Source organism: Leptodactylus fuscus, chromosome 5 (assembly GCF_031893055.1).
Source record: "Leptodactylus fuscus isolate aLepFus1 chromosome 5, aLepFus1.hap2, whole genome shotgun sequence".
In the NCBI taxonomy this organism is placed as follows: domain Eukaryota; kingdom Metazoa; phylum Chordata; class Amphibia; order Anura; family Leptodactylidae; genus Leptodactylus; species Leptodactylus fuscus.
The window spans coordinates 129,128,132-129,150,203 of NC_134269.1; the positions used below are offsets into that span (position 1 = coordinate 129,128,132).

Sequence of the window (22,072 nt, forward strand, 5' to 3'; positions counted from 1 at the left end):
GCACTAACTATGGGGTATGCACAATTGGAGTTAATAAATGTTGTTCTGATCAGATATAATATGTTATTTGCGACTCAGCACTAGCGCCATGTGAAAGGGGCTCACCTGGCTTTACACGGGTATATTTCATTTTTTGTTTGTGTAGTGGCCCCATAAGAATTGGCACTGGTCTATTTTATATGCCGTTTGTGTGTAGTTTAAATACGCTTCAATTTCTAAGTATGGTAGTCCAGTATAGGTACAGTCTATTCATGGCTGTATTGTTATGGAAACCTGGTAAATTAAAAGTGAACTTATATTGGATGATACATGTAATATGAATGAATAGTTAAGGACCTGCAAACTACTACTGACTAATAGAGGTCATAAATAGGTTGGTTGCTATGGAAACCTAGTGGAAAGCTGTGTGTATGTGAAGACTGAAGAACCTGTGAGTTTCCATTGGTCCACAAGCATCACGTGAATCTCAGTTTGGATATCAGTGAAAATCTGAGATACCTGTGATTGGTTGTTATGGAAACCTGGAGTAAAGCTGCGTGTATGTGACCTTGTGTAATAGTGTCATCCACAACTTCCTGCCTCTTTAAAGCTGACCTACTGCAGTGAAGAAAAATGGCTGGGTTGTTATGGAAACCTGGATTAAAGCTGTGTGCATGTGGAGACTAATCGCCTGTGAGCTTCTACTGGCTGATAAGAGATATGTAACCATGTGTGTGGTACTTGGAATATGAGTGAAAGACTTGCAGGCTTGTATTGGCTAATTCAGGTATTTTTTTCAGGAATAATGTATCTCAGAAACAGTATGTCCTATAGAGCTGAGACCCGGTCTAAAGCCTTCACGGACACCTGATGTACCTGTATGCCAGATTTGGTGAGGATTAGTTCAGTCGTTTGATCGCGCATAAATAACAGACAGAAACTCATTTTTATATATATATATATATATATATATATATATATATATATATATATAAAATTTATATGACTAGGTGCTGTGCAATAAGGCCAGCTTACTATGATGGTATCATGCATTATCTGCAGTGGTCTGTTGAACCCCAGGATCAAGTATAATTTAAAGAAGTGTCCTGATGAAATAACCCCTTTAGGCTGAAGCTCCTGCTTTATTTGTTGCAGATTTTGCTGTATTTTTTCAGCCAAAGCCAGGAGTGGATTGAGCAGAAGGTAGAAGTGTAAGAACTTCTTATATATTTCCCATTCCTACTGACTGTAGCCATTCTTGACTTTGGCTCAAAAAAAAAACAAAAAAAAAACGTAGCAAAACGTGCAACAAAAAAAGCTGCATTTCTGCAAATTGGAGCTTCAGCCTTAATATCATTTCTCTGAACAGAGAAAGTGATAAGAGGAGGAGAGTTCTTCCACAATAAGATATAAGACCTTGGGAGAGTTAACAGCTATAACCAACAGCATAACAACAAATATAGCTGCTAGACGCCTTCTATTCCAGACAGTGAATTGGTAAGGTCTGAAGAAGAAACAATTGAACATAGAAGAGAAACTCTATAGTTGCTATACAGGATTCAGGAGCACAGTGAAGCTCTCATTTTTGTTTAGAGGTATGCTATAAATAAATATAAATAATTGCCATTGTAAATGAGTGGCAGTGATCTATATAAACCATTAATGCTTCAACTTGCCTCCAAAACCACTGCCCTGCAATTGTGTTGGAATTACTTATGTCTACCGAATGGAAAATGAAGCCATAAACATATAATTCAATTCTAATCTACAACATGAATTCCACACCAAGGCCGGGTAAGTCGTGAGCACAAGAATTTTAAGGTCAATCATACATTTACCTGTAATTTATAGAGCCTCAAACAGCCAGCCAGAGGTTTAGGAGTGTCAGCACCAGACACAATGTGCTGTTAGGTTTTGATGAAGTACTCATTTATATTGATAAATTATCAGAATGGAAAACGTTGTATAATACCCTCTCTATTAAATTATACAAAGTTCTTTATTAAGTATTGCCACTGAAAAAGCTATCACGCCTGACACTGAGAGCGCTGCTGTATTACAGCTTATAATCTGCATTGCAATGATAAATTACATTACTTATAGATTAAAAACGAGCCTGAACCTTCACCCTTTTGTATCGAGCTTGGCTTCAAGATCATTTTGCCTATAGCATACAAGTTATCTATTCTTCCTTTTTGAAGATTTTTAACAAAATGTTAACTTTTTTCTTGTCTCATATTCAGAAAGCATAGAAATAAAAGATAACAGTACTGACTATGACTATATTAGAGAAACTTTTAAGGCTAAGGCCACACATTGCAGAAATGCAGCTTTTTTTTGTTGCAGATTTTGCTTAATTTTTTTTATAGCCAAAGCCAGGAGTGGATTGAGCCGAGGTTAGATGTAGAAGTTCTTCCTATATACACTCAGTGGCCAAAAGTCATGGGAAGGTACCGGATGAGCTGTTAATAGCAGGTCGCCCCTCCGCAAGCCATGATAACTGCAGCAAGACGACGAGGCATGGACTCCACGAGGTGTTGTAAGAGTTCTGGAGGGATATTAATCCACACAGTCTGTACTGCCCACAATTGGTCCTGTGTAGTTGGCGCTGTGTCCATGGAGTAGACACTGATATCCATAGCATCCCTTAAATGCTCTATGGAGTTGAGGTCGGGTAAACGGGCAGGCCAATCGAGGGTCGTGAGTAGTGATGAACGAGTAGTATTTGATCAAGTAGGTATTCAATAGAATACTACGGTATTCGAAATACTCGTTCAAATACTACTCGCTATTCGCAGTAAAGATTTGATTCAGTACCAGTGTTGATTGGCCAAATGCTATACAGTGTACAGTATTCAGCCAATCAACGCTGGTTCTGCCGGAGGCTCGTCTGTGAGGAGGCGGAGTCTAAGATCAGACCACAGCAGTCTCCATTGTGAGCCTCCGGCAGAACCAGGGTTGATTGGCCGAATGCGGTACGCTGTATAGCATTTGGTCAATCAACGCTGGCTCTGCCGGAGGCTGGTCTGTGAGGAGGCGGAGTCTAAGATCGGACCACAATGGAGACTGTTGTGGTCTGATCTTAGACTCCGCCACCTCACAGACGAGCCTCTGGCAGAACCAGCGTTGATTGGCCGAATGCTGTACACTGTATAGCATTCGTCCAATCAACGCTGGTCAATGCATTCCTATGAAAAAAAGTCAGCTCCCGCATAACCGCAAGCTGCCAGCTCTCCCAACTAGCAAGGACGAGCCTGCTGCAGAACCAGCATTGATTTGCCGAATGCTATACAGTGTATAGCATTCGGCCAACCAATGCTGGTTCTACAAGACAAGTAAGGGTTGGTTCACATTAGCACTTGCCTCCCATCTGGAAGGAGTCTACAGGAGGACCCCCCCGAACGGAATTTCAGCGCAACTGCAAGCACTTTGCAGTTAAAGCGCACGAACCCCATAGACTATAATGGGGTCCGTGTGCTTGCCGCGCATTGCCCGCACAAATCATTCGTGCGGGCAGTGTGCTGCAAGCATACAGACCCGTTATAGTGTATGGGGTTCGTGCGCTTTAACTGCACAGCGCTCCTACTAAACACTCTCCTCCTGCTTCTCATGGACTTAGTGACTTTCCTTTAGTCGAATAGTGGTTTCTCCTGAAACGAGCATTTTTTTCAATAGACTATAATGGGATTCGATATTCGATCAAGTAATTGAATATTGAGGCTCTACTCAAAACGAATATCGAATCTTGAATATTTCACTACTTGCTCATCTCTAGTTGTGAGGTCACTGGTGTGTTCATTAAGCCAGTCCTATGCCAACAACGAGCGATGACATGTTGCATTGTCCTGCTGGTACACAGTATCCCCATCAGGGAACTCCAACACCAGAAAAGGGTGCAGATGGTCTGCTATAAGTTGCACGTATCGAGCACCGGTCATTGATCCCTGCACCCAGACAATGGGGCCCAATTGCTACCATGTGAACATGGCCCAGACCATGACAAAGCCACCTCCCCTTTCTGTGTAGGGTCCACTTATAATTTTGGCTAACAAATAAAGATATAAAATACTGACCACTATCTAATGTGAAAGTGGCCTTACTTGCTAATGAAACATTGCATAAAACAGTTGTGAATTGTATAGCCATAACTTTCAAGCTTTCGTTGCATTAGGTAAAAGCTAAAAATCAGAATATAATCTTTACACACTTCCAATAATTAGAAACAGTGAACAGGAAAAGTGCAGTTGACTAACTTTTCTTATACAGCGGGCCACTGAAACAACATTCTAGCCAATGGCCGATACGTGTCACTATATTCTTATGAATAAAGAATATAACTAGGGTTTCACCATGACACCGTAAAACGACCAAAAAATAATTACACTGAAACCTCAATGTTTCCCTATGGCAAAATATATTTGAGAAAAACTGTAGCGGTTACAAGAAATCCAACATGTTTGGATTTTTTGATGGTTACAAGGCTGCTTATATCTTTTTGTTTCCAATATTAAACCATTGAAGTCATGTACTGACTGCAGTAATCCTGCGATTTTACCTCAGCTTGAGGCAGCAACAGTGACGCCATTTACCTCTAAGAGTAATGCACTGCAAACTTTGCTGAAAGAAATATATTTGTGCAATATTTATTTATATGGTAATAGTTCACTTAGCCATGTATATTTGTCCTGGGAGAGTTCCACCGGTTTCCAAGGCTCACATTAGTGCAGCCAACCAAGGGTTATATTATTATAACCATCCAAAAATAGTTTTCATGAGAAGTCTGTTTCCAAGCAGAAGGATCAGAATCTATAGCAAGCAATTTTCTCCCACCCTGGTAATATCATGCACACGGCTCCTCTGTCTGCTGCTACTGCACAAAAAGATTTGGTTATTCTTAGAAACAATTGCACAAGAATAGTGCTGTATACACATACAAATTTTGATAAATCTTAAGATATCGGAGGTTGCATGTAGAGCCTGGTAACTATAAAGCTTGTGGAATTCAGTGATCTTTTCCATATAAGCTTTTACTCAGACAACTGGCATCTATCCAGTCTAAACGGATTCCAAAATAGGACTCTCGCAAGAAACAGAAAAGACAGCAAACATTTCATGTCAAATCTCAAACAGAAAAAGTACAAGGATTTTTCTTAGCTTGATATAGTACCGCAGATTTGCATAATGTACAACAGGAACAAGTTGATAAGAAATATCACAAAGAAAGAAAGAATCGTACAATTTTTACAATATTTTTGAAAACATGAACATGCTTATTTATACCTGTAAGGGGAGATTTTTTATTGTATTAGGGATGACGAGGATGTCATGACATATGCACAGCTGAATCCTGGGAGAGTAATGTAGAAATGGTGTCCTAGCAAACGCTAAAAATACTGAATCAATACGTCATCATAGAATACATGATGAAAAACCATTCATAAGTTAGCCCTGTATTACCCAATCTTTTCAGAGTACCCCTGGTAAAAAAAAAAAAAAAGAAAAAAAAATACCTTGGTGAATCCCTACCAAATATTCTATTTGAAAAGATTGCAGTTTTGACCAATGATGGCTCCAGGTCCTTGGTCAACAGAGTCTTAGTGGGCCTCCTCTCAGTCATAGTAAGAGGCACAATCAATGATAGGATTCATATAGAACATCATATATGGCAAGAAGGTTTCCATATTGTTTTTAAAATTGCAGTGAATAGTGGTGGTTGCACATGTAGGGTGCAAAGATATGACCTTTGTCAAGTATAATCTGGTTGTAGGAGCTTGGTGTAGCATGAACTCCACCAACAGTGAGCACAGTAGGACATCCCCCCACCCCACAGTAAGAAAAGTATAGAGAGCCTGTAATTTCATCATAATATAAGATGTAATGGTAACACCATGAAAGGTGCTTACTGTGGGGGAAAAAAATAAGTACTCAAGGAAGGATTAATGGCAGTCCCCATCTACCCCGATGGCTCCTGTTTGGTGGGAATCTGAAACATGTAATACAACTCTCGACCTCCTGTGAAAATTTCATTGTAAACGCTTCAAAATAAAAGTTGTTTTTAACAAATTAGGAACATTGTTGGTGTTGGATCCCAAGTTTATCTTCATGTACTAAGTATACAGTGTCATAGCGGTTCAAAGGACTCTTTACAATACAAAAATACACCAGTATTATAGATAGTACATGGTAAGTGAGGGCCCCATAACAGATTTTTCAACGGGGCCAAGGAGCTTTGTGTTACATCTTAGGCTTTTGTTTTTTTGTTGTTTTTTTTTTTACTTTTAATCAGTCTCTGTACCTGCCCTCATATATAAATATATAACTCAGACAATCTCTTTAATTCTTTGAGAACTCTGGGATATATTGCTTCTGGATCTGGCAGTTTTGCTGTTTTTTTTATACACTTGATTCTTAAAGAATTTTCAAAAATACATAACAAAGGAAGGGTGTACCTTTTGCCAATATGCAGCCCAACATTCAACAGTATACAGTGACACAGACCACACATCCATAGGCGTAGTAGAAATAACGGAAGGACCAAAGTAAAAGATTACCGCGCTTCACCCAATATATGGATATCAAATCTTCTTTATTATAGTTCAAACACCACAACGTGTTTCTGGCATTAATTGCCCTCTTTCAAGTGCCCTTTTTCAAAAAAGGGCAATTAATACCCGAAACGCGTTGTACTGTTTGAACTTTAATAAAGAAGATTTGATATCCATCTATCGGGTGAAGCGAGGTAATCCTTTACTTTGGTCATTCCGGTATTTCGTCTGACACCATTGGTGGTACGGATTCTGCTACTCGACATCACCCAGGGAGGAACCCTCTGTGAAACGGTTCTAAGGCACATTCGGTGCCGCTACCAAATCACCTTTCATTGAATTTCCATGTATAAATACAGTACAGAAGAAGGCATTTAATACCATGGCCTTTTCTTCTATTGTTCTCCACTATTCCACCTAGATTATTTCTGAGAGGAAAAATAATCTTTATGAGACAGATCAAACATGTATAACGTTGCAGAAATGAACCTCATAAGGATTTTGTATAATTTGAGTAATGTATATTCTGTATAACATCTTACTCACAACCTAGTATCAAATATGACAATTTATGACAATATTACTTACCCAGAGTCTTTTCATTGTGAGTTAGAAATGATTTGATGCTGTCGGTTTCTGTAAACTGGTGGATTGCGTATCCCAGTTTTGTTAGGACACCCTTGTATAGAGGAGATTCTTCAATGCCAGCTGAGTGGTAAACATACAATAGAATCCTTTCCTTGAGATTAGAAAGTGGTTTCTTCTTAAATCTGTCTTCATGCTGATAAAGAAAAAATATGCACTTATTAAAAAAAAAATCATATCTAATTATTTGATGATGCTGTAAATGGCCATAACACTCCCCTAGCATACCAGTTAATATAGCCATGTATATTGGAATCCAGGAAAAGTATCCCTTATGCCAACTGAGCCCTGTCAAAACAATTCATTCACAGGTGGATTTAACACATTGGATGTGTTAAATATTGGAATATTGGATGCTCAATGCAAATCTCATTGTCAACTTCCACCACTATGTCTGTTTACATCTGTCTCTTATGGCATGCTATCAACCTTATTTTTCCCATATACAGCTTATTCAATAACCACATAACGTGTTCATTTTCTAATCCTGTATATGTTTTATCATACAGCAGTTAATATCAGGCATTAAATGTTTATTAGCATTACCTTCTGTCCTGTGACTGTCAAGCTTGTAATGCTGGATTTAGCATATTCAAGAAAAGAGGAAAATGTAGCCTTAGACTGAGGCCACAAATTGTGGAAAAGCTGCTTGTTCTGTTGCAGATTTTTCTGCAGTATTGTGGGACAAAGTCAGGAGGAGGAAGCATAAGGGGACATTCACACGGAGGAAGTTGACTCTGATTCTGGTGCGATAACTCACGTCAGAATCTGCGTAGAAATAAAGCCTCCATTGACTTCAATGGGTTCCGTTTTCCACGCGAAACCCATGGAAATCAATGGAAGGCTTTTTTTTCCCATTGAGTTCAATGGGTTCCGTGCGGAAAATAGGAGGCTTTATTTCCGTGCGGATTTAGACGCAAGTTAACGGGCCAGAATCAGCGTCAACTTCTTCTGTGTGAATGCCCCCTAAGGTCTCTCTGTTGCCTTGCAAGTCTTTCACTCATATTAGTGACTGGAGTCTGGAGGTGAGGCGTGACTACAGCTTCTAGTCGCAAAAAAATTAAGCAATCTCAAATCTTTTTACAGAGTCTTATATTATTTTTTTTGCTCCGTGAGATAGGTTGGGGCTTATTTTTAGGAGATGTCGTATATTTTTTCATGAACAACAATCCACTCACTAGACCCCTTTACACTCAAAACAATTTAGAGTTGGCAGGTCCTAAAGGTGCATTCTCACACACAGATCTGGGTTCCTCCTGTCTCAGACACCTTACCATTTCAGCAGTGTTCCACTGTAGCCAAGTGCAGCAGTTGGCTCCCACTGGTCACTGGAGGCAGTCACAATGTAGTCATGCCAGCAGGACTACCCGATCTATGTGTGATAAACCAGCACTATCAGTAGTCAAACCTTATTGTTGTGGAGAACTCTCTCTAGTGCCAGCTTATGCAGATACTTCCCTTAAAGGCAATATGTGATTCTCTTGGGGGTGCAATTCTTTTTGGGGTGATACAGCTGAACTGTATCAGTTCAGCTGTATTCTATTTACTTTTTTACATGTATAGCTGTCTGGACACATATTTTTTTTAATGCACTGAAGCTAGGGCTTATTTTCAGAGTAGGGCTTATATTTCAAGCATACTCCAAAAGTCCTGAAAAATCATGGTAGGTCTTATTTTGGGGGGTTGCAATGTGACCCCATTGACCACTCATTGATGGATCCATTTTTAGCGTTTGTTTTGCTCAAAGAACTGCAGTGGTGGGTTTTTTTTTCACAAAAGCTGTGTGTTAAGCCTCAACAATTGTTGCCCCATGATTCCCTTTGTGTACATATATCTCTGATACCACCATGCTTCCCCCTAACAAACAGCCTTCTACCTCCATGCACACAGCTTTGTTGGCTTCTCCTACATCAAAATTTCCCACCACACACTCAGATCTGCCACATCCAAATTCATCATTACACAGCTGTGATCCATCCACCTCCGCCTACACTCAGCTCTGCTACATCCACTACCCCACACTCAGCCCTGATACGACCACTTGTCCCCCACACACTCAACACTGCTACATTCTACCATACACAGAGCTGTTGTACAAGCTCTGCTCCTGGAAGCAGGGCCGCACCTCTAATGAGGCGACGGCCTCAGGCGGCACTATCGGGGGGGTGGCATAGAGAAGCGCTGGTCTGTGTGATTTGTTCCAGACCATTATTATATGCCGCCCCTCCTGATAGTGGCTGCGCTGTTAAATAGATCGGCGTCTGCAAGACACTGATCTATTTAAAACTAATGCCGTGTTGCTGTGTGGGAGGCGCCGTGTAATGACATCATGCGCCTCCTACGCTGAGATGCAGCAGACGTCCTGCGCGCTGTGATCCCGGATAATGAAGAGGAGACGCCAGCTGCATCATGCACTCCTAGGTACGTGAGTATAACTCTTTTTTTTTTTTTTAAGGCGAGTTGTGGGTATTTAAGGGGTCATTAGGAGGGGGCACTTTATTTATTAACAGGAGTTATTTATAAAAGGGCTATAAAGGGGCATTATTAATATAAGGGGGTATTATTAATAAGGGGCACTATATAAAGAGGACCTTTCATGAGTTGGGGCACATCCAGTTTTATATACCACTGGAAAGCCGACAATGCCCTGAATTCAACGCACTGTCGGCTTTCACTATCTGTGCCCCAGGTGAAGAGCTATTGGTGTCAGTATCATAGCTCTTCACCGTCAGAAGGGCGTTCCTGAAAGTCAGTCAGGAACGCCATTCTTCACAGCAGCGCCTAGAGCGCTGTACTGTGAGAGCAGGGAGAAACGCCCCCCAGTGCTCGTCTATGGACAAATACTATCAGGAGGGGAGGAGGCTTTCCTCCCCGATCTCACTGTACAGCGCTATAGGTGCTGCTGTGAAGAACGGCATTCCTAACTGACTGTCAGGAACGCCCTTCTGATGATGAAGAGCTACGGTACCGGCACCGATAGCTCTTCACCTGGGGCACAGACTGTGAAAGGCGACAGTGCGCTGAATTCAGCGCACTGTCAGCTTTCCAGCGGTATATAAAACCGCATGTGCCCCAACTCATGAAAGGTCCTCTTTAAGGGGCTTTGTATAGGTGAGGATAATATGGGTCGGGTGCCTGGAGAAGTGAGGAGTTAATGATGTCTATGTTGCAAACTTTACAGAGACAAATCACATGCTGGAAGAAGTCGTCATGACGGTCCAGAGGGAAGAGACAGGAAATGTGAGCGATTAGTCAGGGACGTCTCTGGTAAGTCACCACAAAATGTTACGGGGGGGTGGGCGCCTTTTTCTGTCATCCGCCTCAGGCAGCAGAAAGGCTAGGTTCAGCAGTGCCTGGAAGTGACTGGTCACATGACTATGACATCATCAAAGGTCCCTTTCCAGGGCTTAAAAGAAAAGACAACAGTGCAAAAAAAGGATTCTCATCTTATCTTGCGAAACACCGAAGATGTTTACATGACCGCTCAGTCTGGGAAACAGTGCACTAGCCAATCATTCAGTTGCCCTGCCATTTTACCACTACCAGATGCATTCTTCCTGGCATCAATGAAGGTAATGTTATGCATTCTTCTATTCCTAATCTACATGTGCTGGTCACATGAGGTTATAGTAAATGTCTGTTGCACTGTTTCATCTTTACATCTCACATTTTAAAAATAACTAAGGACATATTAACCTAACTGGCAGACATAGCTGTCTTTTATAGCAACATACTAAAACTTTTTATTTCTGCTGCCATGAAAGCACTTTTCTTTTTTGGAACAGTTGGATACATTGTGACAGAGAACTGTTTATACAAATGAATGCATGCACTTTGAGACCACATACCTTCCTGTCATCTCGCCATGATCCTTACAGTTAAAGCAAATCTGACAATTTAAATTATAGACTTTCTCTGTCTGGAAAATACAAGGGTAAAATAATCCTTCAACTAACTACTTTTATAACATTTGTCTTTCCAGCTAACAAATACACATAAAGACTTGCCTGCCATGCCATTTACATTTATATAAAGACATTTACTATATCCAGCAATATTGAGATATATGTAGTTGCTGTAGAAAAACATCCTAGTAAAAGTCTTATTTACGTACCTAGACTGAAATGGAAGTAAGCATGGAAATAAGTGTGGACATAAAGTATGGGTTACTTGGTCAAAATAGTGTAAAATACAGATTTCTTTATAGCTCTCTATGGACTATTTGCTAATTTTCTGTGGACTATGAACGGATACTACAGTGACCTACATCTAAAGTATATGCACTGAAATAAAGAAAAGGTTTTATTGTTTGTATAGCTTTGTGCACCCAACTGTAATGAAGCCTCCAATGGAGCATTCTGTATGTTCTTAAAGGGGTTGTCCTGGATAAATAGAAAATTAATCCCTACACTAAACCCCCTCCCCGCCTAACTTCTAATTGACTTTATTAAAATAAAAATCTAAATTTACCTATATACCTGGGGCGGTCACGTGACCGCCCCAGGCACATTTTTTGATGATCCGGTGATGTTCCGTTTACGTATTTATGGAACTGAAGCATCACCAATATTCCCTACCCCCTGTCCCTCACATGCTTAACTGTCTTCTGTCTTCTGACATGAAGTGTCACTTCCACTGCTTCTGCCTGCCCAATAGAGTTTTATTGTACAGTCGCCAGCAAAAGTGAAGAGCACATACCATGCATGCGCAAGAAGTCCACAGAAGAATTTAAAGGCTCAACTCACCCAAAGGGCCAAAAACACTGCTGGTTAAAGGCTCAATTCACCTCAAGGGCCAAAAACACTGCTAGTACAAGGCTCAACCCACCTCAAGGGCCAAAAACACTCCTGGTACAAGGTTCAACTCATCCAAAGGGCCAAAAACTAAAACACTGCTGGTACAAGGCTCAACTCTTCCAAAGGGCCAAAAACACTGCTGGTTAAAGGCTCAACTCACCTCAAGGGCCAAAAACATTGTTGGTACAAGGCTCAACTCACCCCAAGGGCCAAAAACTAAAACACTGCTGGTACAAGGCTCAACTCACCGCAAGGGCCAAAAACACTGCTGGTTAAAGGCTCAACTCATCTCAAGGGCCAAAAATACTGCTGGTACAAGGCTCAACTCACCCCAAGGGCCAAAAAATAAAACTCTGCTGGTACAAGGCTCAACTCACCCCAAGGGCCAAAAAATAAAACTCTGCTGGTACAAGGCTCAACTCACCCCAAGGGCCAAAAATACTGCTGGTTAAAGGCTCAACTCATCTCAAGGGCCAAAAATACTGCTGGTACAAGGCTCAACTCACCCCAAGGGCCAAAAACTAAAACTCTGCTGTTTAAAGGCTCAATTCACCCAAAGGGCCAAAAACACTGCTGGTACAAGGCTCAACTCATCCAAAGGGCCAAAAATACTGCTGGTTAAAGGCTCAACTCACCCCAAGTGCTAAAAACTAAAACACTGCTGGTGCAAGGCTCAACTCACCAAAAGGGCCAAAAACCATGCTGCTGGTTAAAGGCTCAACTCACCTCAAGGGCCAAAAACACTGCTGGCTAAAGGCTTAATTCACCCCAAGGGCCAATAACTAAAACTCTGCTGTTTAAAGGCTCAATTCACCCAAAGGGCCTAATACTCTGCTGGTAAAAGGCTCAACTCACCTCAAGTGCCTCAATCTGTCCTGGTAGCTCAGCTTAAGGTTCTCTAACTTAATTTGAAAGGGCTCACCTCAAAGGCCAGAAAAGTATTTTTTGGAGGTCTCACCACATCACACACACATACACAATGACAGTTAAGGGTGGGGGCTGTTGAATTTCCCATTGCCTATGCCATCTGTGGTTGTCATCGGCAAAGTGATTTAAAGGGGTGCTTGCTAATGTTTCTTTAGCTTAAAATTTGTGTTTCTGTCTATACTAATGTAGAGGAAAGAAGGTGTCCAAGTATTTTTCCACTTTCCATATTGAGTTTGGAGTGTCTAGTTGATAGGCTGTGATAGTGGGGTAATCCTGGAACTTGGACGTGTTAGATGCCCCCAGACATGCTTCCCCTGCTGTCCCAGTTGCATTCCAGAGGTGTTGGCATCATTTGCTGAGGTCTCATTGTGGACTTGGTGACTCTCCTTAGTCGAATTGTGGTTTTCCTTGAAACAAGCTTTTTTTCCCCATAGACTATAATGAGATTCGATATTTGGTCGAATAGTTGAATATTGAGGGTGTACTCGAAATGAATATCGAATATTTCACTACTCGCTCATCTCTATTATCTATGTTGGTTAGCTGAGACTTCAGTGCAGCTCAGTAGGGCTAAGGTCCCGTGTGGTGTCCCGCAGCACTTTATTTGCTGTGGGACACCACACAATGAGGCAGGAACGAATCACAGTTTTTGCCGCAGTGCTTTGGACTGAAAGTTCACAGAGGTTTCCTCTGCAGATTTTCTGCTTCAATTACACCAATAGAGAAACCTCTGGCATTTCTGTAAGTGTAATTGACATGCTGCAATGACTGTACAGTAAAACACTGCGTCTTGTTCTGCAGTATTTCTGCCGCGGGCAAACCGCAGCGTTTATGCAAAGTGGGGCCTCGGTCTTGAACTCTTTAAGTCTGGTCAAAACTAAATTTTAAATTTTTGCCTTGAGTGAGATCTTGAGTACAATCCATGGCAAATGAAAGATGTACTAAGCATACAGTGTACAGTAATGTGGCATATACTGTATATATATATATATATATATATATATATATATATATATATATATATACAGCTGACAGTGGAACATGCCTCAATGGATTTTGCCATAGTTATTACATAGATTTTATACTAGGGATTACAAACAGTGAAAACCACAGTATAAATCTGCATAAAGAACTCATATGCAGCAGATAATCCACCAAGTGGATTATACTACTATATAAAATATATATAAAACCAAATACTACTATATAAAATGTTAGCACTCCTATCAACAATCAACAATGCTGCTATTGCTACTACTGCTGAACCCATCTCCAATTTACAGTGTTCATGCTACATATAATCTACATCCAAACACACAACACACTGCACAAACGGGGTCCTAGAGCTATAAAATAATTATAGCCCTATGGCAAGTAACATTTCACATTATTTCATCTTCATCTTCATGCTTATATATGTATCATTAGTTTTAAGTACATTTTTGTAAATGTAATATTTAGATATGTTGATCCTCTCACAATTTCCAGCGTAGCATAGGACCTTAAAGGCATGGCAGATAATAGTATGATATTAAGGTCATCTCGTTTCATAGCTATTTCTAAACTAAGCTAAAATTTAAGTATTTCTGGCAGGCAGCAGCAATACTGAAGGCTAAAGTTGAGATGACTGGAATTCAAGCTCTATTTCCTGTCCTTCAACTCAGAAGATCCGGGGTTCAGAGAATTTTACTATATTTTGAGCCTATTTATTGAAGATACATTTCAGTAGATTTTTTTAACTTATTGTAGCAATTTAATAAATCACTTGTCCCAAAAAAAGGTGGAAATGACTGCCAATTTTGTTCCAAGGCATTAAGTCTGGGAAAAAGCCTTGGACTATAAATGTTATTTATTTGAAGTATAAGGAAGAGCATAACACACAGCAAAAGTGATTTAAAGCTCAATAATTTCCAGTGACATGAAAGCAGACAATTAACTGCCTGTCCGCATATTGCTTTTATTAGAGGACGGTTTGGCATTATATCTAAATGAGGTGTGAACAGTACAAGGAAACATTTTCACAGTGTCAGCAGCAAAGTATCGTTCCCATTTATTATTGCTTGTTTGTATAAAACAATTTTAAGAGTGTTCAATATTTCTAAACACTGATGACTATTCTCCATGCCTCTTTACCTCTAGGTGGCCCAGTAACTGAGTGCTACACCTGTAAAAAGATGTTTATAGATGCAATATGTGTATATATATATATATATATATATATATATATATATATATATACTGCTTAAAAAAATAAAGGGAACACTGAAATACATACTATATCTGAATGAATGAAATATTATCATTGAATACTTTGTTCTATACAAAGTTGAATGTGATGACAACAAAATCACACAATAATCATCAATGGAAATCAAATTTATTAACCAATCAAGGCCTGGATTTGGAGTCACCCCCGTGAAAGAGTCTGGAGACACTGTCGAGAGCGATCTGCTGCCTGCAACATCCTTCAGTATGACCGGTTTGGCAGTGGGTCAGTAGTAATGGTGTGGGGTGGCATTTCTTTGGAGTACCACACAGCCCTGTATGTGCTCGCCAGAGGTAGCCTGACTGCCATTAGGTACCGAGATGAGATCCTCAGACCCCTTGTGAGACCATAAGCTGATGTGGTTGGCCCTGGGTTCCTTCTAATGCAGGACAATGCCAGACCTCATGTGGCTGGAGTGTGTCAACAGTTCTTGCAAGATGAAGGAATTGAAGTTATGAACTGGCCCGCCCAACCTGAATCCAATTGAGCACATCTGGGACATCATATTTTGCTCCATCCACCAACGTCACGTTGCACCACAGACTGTCCAGGAGTTGGCAGATGCTTTAGTCCAGGTCTGGGAGGAGATCCTTCAGGAGACCATTCGCAAACCTCACCAGACATTGCAGGGAGGTCATACAGCCACATGGAGGCCACACCCACTACTGAGCCTCATTTTGATATGATTTAAGAATATTACATCAAAGTTGGATCAGCCTGTAGTGTGTTTTTCCACTTTTATTTGGGGGGTGATGCCAAATCCAGGCCTCCATTGATTAATAAATTTGATTTCTATTGATGATTTTTGTGTGATTTTGTTGTCATCACATTCAACTTTGTACAGAACAAAGTATTCAATGAGAATATTTCATTCATTCAGATCCAGGATGTGTTATTTGAGTGTTCCCTTTATTTTTTTGAGTAGTGCGTAAATAAATATACATATATATATATGTGTGTATATATATATATATATATATATATATATATATTAAATATCTTGTATTATAACTATGTTATGCTCATAACTGCATTGTTTTCATTGCCTAACTTGCTTTCCCTCTGCCTCTGGCAATGCAAACTATGTATTTGCTGACAAGAAAAACTCTCCACTTCTATATATGTTACTTGGGAGACAATAGATGGTCTTTAGTCCAGTCCACATGGAACAGTCAGACCTCACTGCTTAATCGGGATATAAAGATCTGGGTGAAAATTCTGGCTTTAAGGCTGAAACCACTGATACCTTTTCTGGTTCATAACGAACAGTCAGGGTTTGTCTTGGAAAGAAAAGGAAGGGACACTGCCAAGATACTCCCTCTGATCCAACTTGCGTAACACAAGAAACACCTGCTGGTCCTTCTAGGGGTAGACACAGAGAAGGCCTTTGACAGGGTGGATTGGAGCTTTATGAAGGCCACTTTGGGCCACTCCCTGCCCAGTTCATAGCAATCATGTTTTCTTTATATGCACAACCACATGCCTGTTTATGAATTAATGGCACTCTTTCTGACAGTTTCAATATCTCCAATTGAACAAGATGGGGATGCCCGCTCTCTCCCCCTTGTTTGTCCTAGTCATAGAGTTTCTTCTGCGGAGTTTAGACAACATCTGAAGATCCGAGGATATTCTGTTGGTGAAACCACTCTCCATGAAATGTTCTATTTGTAATTACCAATCCTGAAGAAGGTCTCCCAGCCTTGCTGACCTTCTTATACACAATGGCAAAATATCTCGACAACAAAGGTAATCTCACAAAATCAGAAGGTTTGAACATCATCTTAAAAAGTCTAAAAGAAGGATAAACACCATACTGCCTTTCTATGGTCTGATTCCTTTATCAAATACTTAGGAATTCATCTCACGTCACTTCCTGAGGACGTATACTAATATTTCTTGCCTCTGCTAGAGAAGATCAAACACAGCTTGTCTTCATGTCACCTTGGCCCTCTCCTATTTCAGCTGGAAGAACTTGATTCAGACCAGTTTGGTTCCCAAAATCCTATACAGGATGTCCATGTTACCTATACACCTACTGACCGTCTTCTTCAAGTTCATGCACAAGTTCTGGAGACAAAAGATCGCTTGCACACTGATACTGATGAAGAAGTTGACACTTCTCTACAATCTAGTCTCTGGTTGCCTAGCTGGACCTCTGGTAAATGGGGCAGGACATGCCATATTCTTAATGGGGTGCCAGCAGTGGCGTAACTAGGAATGGCGGGGCCCCGTGGCGAACTTTTGACATGGGGCCCCCCCGACACCGAAGATCTCGACCGAGTCCCTCCTACGCATTCCTGCGCGCTCTATTATGTCCCATAGTGTCCCCTGCACACAGTATTATGTCCCTTAGTGGCCCCTGCACACAGTATTATACCCAATAGTGGCCCCTGCACATAGTATTATGTCCCATAGTGGCCCCTGCACACAGTATTATGTCCCTTAGTGGCCCCTACAGGACTAAATACTGTCACCGCTGACCGCTATACCAGGACAAATTGTGGATAAAAAAAAATCTGGTCCTGTGCATTACAATTTAGTAACTCCATGTGCCTCATATTAATAACAGTTAACCCTATCATGTCCCTCACATTAAGCCTTGTGTACCTCACATAAGAGTTACTGATATGTGAGAGACATGGAGGTAATAATAAAGTATCTTCATTACTATTACCCCCAAATGTCTCACATATCAGTAACTCTTATGGTGAGGCAAACAGGGGTTAATGTGAGGGAGATGATGGGGTTAACTGCTATTACTATGAGGCACATGGAGTTACTAAAACACAAGTAATCCCCCCAAATGCCTGATAGTAATAAGTATAGTAACCCCAGTACGTACCTGTGTAGCTTCAGTTTCATTTTCCTAGAGCAGCTTCTTCCTCTTCTTCTCTTGCTGGACGGCAGGGATAAGCCCCGCCTCCTCCTCTCATTGGTGGGCCGAGGACAGCAGAGAAAGGGAGGGGGGAGAGAGGGGGAACGTCCTGAAGCGCTGACAGGAGCCAGACCTGCAGCTCCTGTGTCTCCGTTGCAGCAGCTTCGGGGCCCCCTGTTGGTGGAAAGTATTCCACCAGCAGGGGGCCCCGATCATTATACTCGGGGGTCCGAAAAGACCTCCGAGCATAATGATAGCAGCAGTAGCAGCTGTCACCGGGCCCCTAATGTCCCGGGCCCTGTGGCAGCTGCTACCGCTGCTATGGTTGTAGTTACGCCACTGGGTGCCAGCAATTTGGGCCAAGCTTGGTTCTACTCTGGCGCTCATACCTTCACCTCTTCTTTCAGTAGGACTACTCCCAACTCCTTTGGGCATAAGAGTCAATGCCTATCAAGTCATCTGGACCAACTTTAACTCCCTTACCCTATATCATAATATCATTTCAAAGGACACACTACTAGACGATGATGAAATTCTGAAGCTAGTTCCAGGTTGACACACTCTTAAAATTTAGCTCTAAAACATGTTGTTCTAGATTCTTGCATGATACTGCCATTGTTATTGCATTAAATGGAAGTATGATACTTTGTACTGCTTATTCAGTGTACTCCTTGCATGTCTTATCCATGTCTTTACCATGTTACCTCTTCAAAACGCAATAAAAACCTTTGAATAAAAAAAATGCTAAAGCTGGTTATGAGAGACGGGTGTCAGAATAGACTGTGCATCATAGCTTTCTATGTATGGGGCAGCACAAGTGAAGATCTGACAGAGGATCTATGTTGACCCCTGCCCATCACCAAAAGAGCATATATTTGGCATGTGAGCATCTGAACTGGACCATAGAGTAATATAAGAAACCTGGCCTAATGAATTAAATTTTCTTAAATGGCCACATGCACATATGTTGTTTATTGAGGAAAGAGATGATACTAGGATGCACTAATGAGAAGAAAGCAAGTTGGGAGAGGCATCAGGATGTTCTACTTTCAGTGTTTCTCCATCTCTGTTCTCTGCGGCTGAATTCTCACACTGCTCAGTGCATGCCAGTTTAAGGTTCTGCCTGTCTTCAGGAGTTTCATTTGTGGAATCACAGCTTCTAAGGCCTGGTTCACATCTGCGTTTGATATTCCGTTCGGGAAGTCTGCATGGGGACCCCCCAAATGGAGGACTGATCACATTGACAAGTATTGAGCAGTGAAAGCACATGGACCCCATAGACTATGATGGGGTCTACGTGTTTTCCACGCAGTGTCCGCACGATTCATGCGGACAGGAAAGTAGTTAATTAAGTACTTTTCTCTCCGCATGTTCTGTGCAGGCACCACATGGAAAACACACGGACCCCATTATAGTCTATGGGGTCTATGTGCTTTCATAAGCTCACTGCTTGTCAATGCGTTCGGTACTCCGTTTGGTGGTCCCCATGTGGACTCCCCAAATGGAATACCGAACACAGACGTGAACCAGGCCTTACACTATCTGCTTTATTTTGCTCTTTGTTTTAATGGGCCATGCAGCATGAGAGGAGAAACACTGAAAGGAGTCTATCACCTCCTCCAAGTATATTCATGTGCCACCACTGTGTTACACAGCACATAATAGTGATAAACATCATACCTATATTATGTATGTCATTATTGTACATTTGGAGAAAAACAACTTTGAAGTCTTATGACTATGAAGCAGTCGGTGCACTGGGGGCGGGTCTTCAGCTTCTGGAGCATTGTTCTTGCCACTCAGATCTCTACCATCTGCTCCCTGCACCACCTTGCACAGTGAGACTTCAAAGTTGTTAATACACCAAACATATGATCTCTTTCACTGTCTAGCTCATCATAGTATAAGGTGGGAAACCTTTCAAAGAGAATTATACATGCACTTTGATAAGTACATAAGCCTCATCAGGTCTAAGAGATTTATTTAATATTTTTAATAACATTTAATAAAAGGATTTGTTTAATAACAGTTTAAATTGTGAAATCTGGTGACAAATCCTCTCTAAGTAATTGTATCCATCCTGCTCTGATACACCCCCAGATAACACAGAGTAGGCATTTAAAGTAAAGTAACACAAATAAGAAGGCTGCTGTTGCCCATATCAATTAATAATAAAAGTGATATGACTTATTACAATGGGCAATGTCTCCTTCATACTGTTTTATTATCCTAAACCAATATTCTCAAAGTGTTCAAATGTACAGCACAAAACTGTAACATAATATTTAGACATGACTAAATGTACTAAGCTCTGTTTGTTTTAATGGGACATGCATACCAGTTGCTGTTGCAAGGTTATTGACCTACAGTAGAGAGGGTTAGTGAGTATACTTAGTGGCCTGAAATTTGGCTAAACACTGAAGCTAAGGCAATCTGTAATCACATTCTAAGACTGTCAGTGGAATCCCAGTAGTGAACAAAAATTTACTAAGCTTCTGATGGTAAAGTAGTGATATCAATATAAAAAGCTCCCTTGCGGACCCTGGCCAGCCACAGCTCTCCTGAATGATGATGATGTTCATTAGCATCTTATAGGTCACTAGACACAGCCATCAGTAGTTGATACCTTTTTAATGGCTAACTCATAATGATGACAGATTACTGACGTTTCGGAACCTCTAGGGTCCTTTATCAAAGTAAATTTAAAACATTTCTGAAGGCTGCATATTTATATACAGAGAAGGCACACAGGGTATTAGTAATTGGTAGAGACAATGTAAACACTTACAGGTCCTTATCAGTTCACACGTTTCTGTAAAGAGACATGAAACACTGTGACACATTCAATCCACACTCCAGTGTCTGAAGCAGGGTCATGAATTTGCACTCATGAATGCGTCATTCTCTCTTTGATCTGAAATTCCCTCTCAAAACCAAAACTTTCATGTGTCGGTGATATGATGATCCCCACTGCAGAAATGTTTTGATATGGGAAGGTCAAATCTTCGTTCTTTAATTGTATGGCGATGTGAGTTCATCCGCATTCTAAGTTGCTGTCCAGTCTCTCCAACATATAGATTATCAGTGGAACATTTGGTACACATTATTAAATACACCACATTGGATGTGCTGCAGGTGAATGTACCTGGAATTTTATATTCCTTGTTCGAGTTCGGTATCCTTATCCTGTCAGTGGTTAGTATGTGTGGGCAGGTTTTGCAATGTTGCTGACCACATGGAAATGATCCTGTGTTAGTTGGGGGTGACAGGGAGCTAATGACCACTATATTTCTGAGGTTTGGTGGCTGTCTGTAGCACAGGAGAGGGGGATCTGGAAATATGGATGTTAGACGGTGGTCTTTTTGTAGTAGTGGATGTAGTTTGCGTGTGATACCTCTTAGTGTCTCCAGGTGTGGGTTATATGTGACAACCAGGGGCACCCGATTGTTTTCCTTTTTGGTATTATATCTTAATATAGTATATATAGTGTTATATAGTGATGTCTCAATTTTGAGTTTCATGTCTCTTTACAGAAATGTGTGAACTGATAAGGACCTGTAAGTGTTTACATTGTCTCTACCAATTACTAACACCCCCCCCCCCCTCCTGGAATTCTAACACCCTGTGTGCCTTCTCTGTATATAAATATGCAGCCTTCAGAAATGTTTTAAATTTACTTTGATAAAGGACCCTAGAGGTCGGAAACGTCAGTAATCTGTCATCATTATGAGTTAGCCATTAAAAAGGTATCAACTACTGAAGACTATCAAGTTTTTTTTTTGTTTTTTTTTATATTTCCAACCCACTGGCTAACACGGTACAAGAACGAACATTTTCCTTAGACACAGCCAGTAACTATTGAGAACTACTGTAATGAGAACAGTACTGATGGAATCACTCAGATTGACATTGGGACCTGGAGAGTGAGATGTGAGTATGCTTCTCAGTACTCACCTCTCTTAGGTTTTCCTGCTCTGTGTGTCAGCTTTTCTCTGGTATAGTATATGTTGGCACCAGTGAGTACTGAGAAACATACTCA

At 40.9% G+C, this 22,072-nt stretch overlaps 1 protein-coding gene across 1 annotated transcript in view; it reads right to left on the reverse strand.

Annotated features, from left to right (window-relative positions):
* The window catches only part of CPED1 (cadherin like and PC-esterase domain containing 1), a 195,081-nt gene that overhangs the window by 168,216 nt on the left and 4,793 nt on the right, over nt 1-22,072 (reverse strand). Inside the window, exon 2 of the mRNA XM_075274232.1 lies at nt 7,113-7,305. Within this exon, the coding sequence (XP_075130333.1) occupies nt 7,113-7,305 (193 nt within the window). The remainder of the gene's footprint in view (nt 1-7,112; nt 7,306-22,072) is intronic.